Raw genomic sequence first — 3,185 nt, 5'->3', positions numbered from 1 at the left:
TGGAACTAGCTCTGTAGACCAGGCTGGTCTCGAACTCACAGAGATCCGCCTGCCTCTGCCTCCCAAGTGCTGGGATTAAAGGCGTGCGCCACCACAGAGGTGATTGAGTCTATTGAAAATGTTAGTGGCCAGATGTAGTTCTCATGAATAAAGCAAGAGGACTAAATCAGGGGGATGATTCCTGGGATCAGTGATCAAAGATCGAGAGTAAGACTGATTTTATATATTTTAAATAAACATGCATGCCCTTTCCCATTTTATTGTTTTAGTAATTTGTTTCTGTAGTAGACACAGACATATCTCATTAGAAAACCAACTTTTAATATGTTTTTTTTCCTCTTGGAGTTGTAAGTTGCTTACAAAAATAGTTTTAAAAAAGCATTAAGATTAAAAAAATTTGCCGGGCAGTGGTGGCGCACACCTTCAATTCCAGCACTCGGGAGGCAGAGACAGGTGGATCTCTGTGAGTTCGAGGCCAACCTGGTCTACAAGAGCTAGTTCTAGGACAGGAACCAAAAAGCTACGGAGAAACCCTGTCTTGAAAAAAATCAATCAATCAATAAATAAATAAATAAATTTGAACAATCAGAGTTTGGGAAATGCTCAAATTCTTTTTATATTCAGTAGTTACGTTAATGAATACTTATTTCAGTTTGTTTTATTTCAGCTTTGGCTAGATCAGAATCTAAGAGAGATGGAGGTTTTAAAAATAATTGGAGCTTTGATCATGAAGAAGAAAGTGAAGGAGATGCAGATAAAGAGTAAGGATATTTCCCTCTGATACTTTAAGAATGAAACTTTTCAGTAGAAAATCAATTAATACTTTGTGGAAAGTTTTAATATGGTATCTTTTTGCAGTAAGAAGAGATAAATCAGTATTTTGTTGGTAAATAATTTTGCTTATATTTCTTTATATTCAAAATGTATGTGTATGTAATACATGTTTTCTAATGACTGAAGAATGACTAGACAACAGTTTTCAAACTCAAGTAGTCTTGGCTCCTCTTTAAAAGACAGCCTTTCTGGAAACAATCTGAAAACCTCTAAATTGTATATGAAAGATTAAGTCTTCTGTTTTCAGCTTGTGAACCTGTGACCACCACATCCACCTTTAATCACATTTCCACCGGGGAAAACACAGCAGTTTGGATGCTATGAATAGGCATTGTCCAGATAGAAGTGAAAGCAGTGTTAATATGCTTGAAGTCAGTGCTGTGTGAAATTTTACAAAAGAGGTGTGGGTTTTGTTGTTGCTTTTGATAGTATCCTGTAGATCAAGTCAGGGCCTTACCTTGGAGCGTTCTCTTCCACTGTGTGCTTCCATTGCCTTTAATAAGAGTTACAGTAGTACTTTTGCATACTATGATAATCATGTTGCAAATTCAATACTATTTTTAAGTTATTGGTTTACTGACTACCTTTTTCACTGGCCAAAAAACAAAAAAAAAAAAAAAAGGTTCAGAGACATATAAATACACAAAATTTAGGCAGAGCTCTAAATATAATTGTATTTATTTATTTATTTATTTATTTACTTTTTTGGTTTGTTTTCCTAACAGGGTTTCTCTGTATAACAGCCCTGGCTGTCCTGGAACTTATTCTATAGACCAGGCTGGCCTGGAACCTGTAGTATCCACCTGCTCTTGACTTCCAAGTGCTAAAAATTTAAGTTGTGTGCCACTGCATTTTTACAAATTTTATTTTCCTAATTTTTTGGGAGAGGGCCTCATTTTAGCCCAGGCCAGGCTGTAAGTCCCTGTCTAGCTCAGAGTGGCCTTACCCTTGTAGCTGTCCTCCCTTGGCCTCTTAGTGCTGGAACTGCAGGTGTGCTTCACCACACCAGCTCTTAAAGCATTATCACTCAAGTATGGTGCCTGAATACTTGGGGTTATTTCATGTTCATTATTTTAGGTAATTTTATTTGAAAGAGAACTTCGAACTGATACATTTATTTCAATAAAGTCCCTTTTTTTGATCATCCTACCCTTTTTCTGGTTATTTTTAATTTTTTCCCAGTAAATAGATATTTAATATTTACATAGTTTTTAAAAATGAGAACTAAATATGAAATTACTTCAGAAATACTTTACCTTTCAAATATTTTAATACAATTTTTAGAAGAGAATTTTGTATTAACATAATTATATATGTTGATCTATAACAGTGAAGCAAAACATGTTTTTATTAAAAATAGCTTGGAGTTTACTATATATAGCAGAATTATCAAAAAGATAGATTTGATTTTTGTTCTGGAAGATTTCCCACAGTTATCTTTTAAAAATGATCTATTAAGGTGCCATTGTATGCATCTCGTGTATGGATTGCACTCTGCAATTTATTGTGTTCCTTAGGGATTTCATCTTTTTGGTGATGTTGAGGTTGCTGGTGAGCTGTTAATGTAGTAGCATGATGGCCATTAGTTCTAGCAAAAGGTTGCTCTCTCCAAGGGTGATGTGATGTCATTGTGCCGGTACTTTTAGGATTCCTCTTCTTAGCTCATTTTCCTTCCCTTAGTAGTACTTTGCTTTTATTACTTTTCTGTTCTCTAGATGTCAATTCAAGACAGAAAAGGAAATAGTGTACATAACTAAATATAAAATATATAGCCTGACAAAGAAGATCATATGTTCATTTAGGGAGGGGTCAGTGGATTATTTTCTTTGCTCACTGCCTAGATGTTCATAATTGTGTTGAAAAGTAGCCAGCTGTATAATGTTATGGTAATTTTATGCTGCCATGGTAAAGATGTTATAGGGAATGTATATATAGTTACAATATGGGAAGCCTAAAATGTTTTCCTGCCTGAGACATTGCAGAAAAGTTTGCTGACTCCAGTTGGATGAGCAGTGAAGTAAAACAGATGCATTAATGTGTGGACTGTAACTGTTGCTTAAGGTTTCTTCCTTTATTTTCTGTATAGTGGGGCAAATCTACTCAGTGTAGAAGATGAGGATTCTGAAACCTCAAAAGGAAAAAAGGCAAGTGTTGCTCAAAATATTTTTTTTCTTTTGTGTTATATACCCATAAAAGTTATTTAAAAGATTGGCTGAAAGCCGGGCGGTGGTGGCGCACTCCTGTAATCCCAGCACTTGGGAGGCAGAGACAGGCGGATCTCTGTGAGTTCGAGGCCAGCCTGGTCTACCAAGGGAGTTCCAGGACAGGCTCCAAAGCTACAGAGAAACCCT

At 35.9% G+C, this 3,185-nt stretch overlaps 1 protein-coding gene across 2 annotated transcripts in view; it reads left to right on the top strand.

Annotated features, from left to right (window-relative positions):
- Positions 1-3,185, top strand: part of Senp6 (SUMO specific peptidase 6) — an 87,147-nt gene that overhangs the window by 14,433 nt on the left and 69,529 nt on the right. For both annotated transcript variants that reach the window (XM_005347571.3, XM_005347570.3), the window contains exons 2-3: positions 668-761; positions 2,921-2,978. In XM_005347571.3, the coding sequence (XP_005347628.1) occupies positions 668-761; positions 2,921-2,978 (152 nt within the window). The remainder of the gene's footprint in view (positions 1-667; positions 762-2,920; positions 2,979-3,185) is intronic.

Source organism: Microtus ochrogaster, chromosome 5 (genome assembly GCF_000317375.1).
Source record: "Microtus ochrogaster isolate Prairie Vole_2 chromosome 5, MicOch1.0, whole genome shotgun sequence".
NCBI lineage: Eukaryota > Metazoa > Chordata > Mammalia > Rodentia > Cricetidae > Microtus > Microtus ochrogaster.
This window is presented reverse-complemented; position numbering and strand designations above follow the sequence as displayed.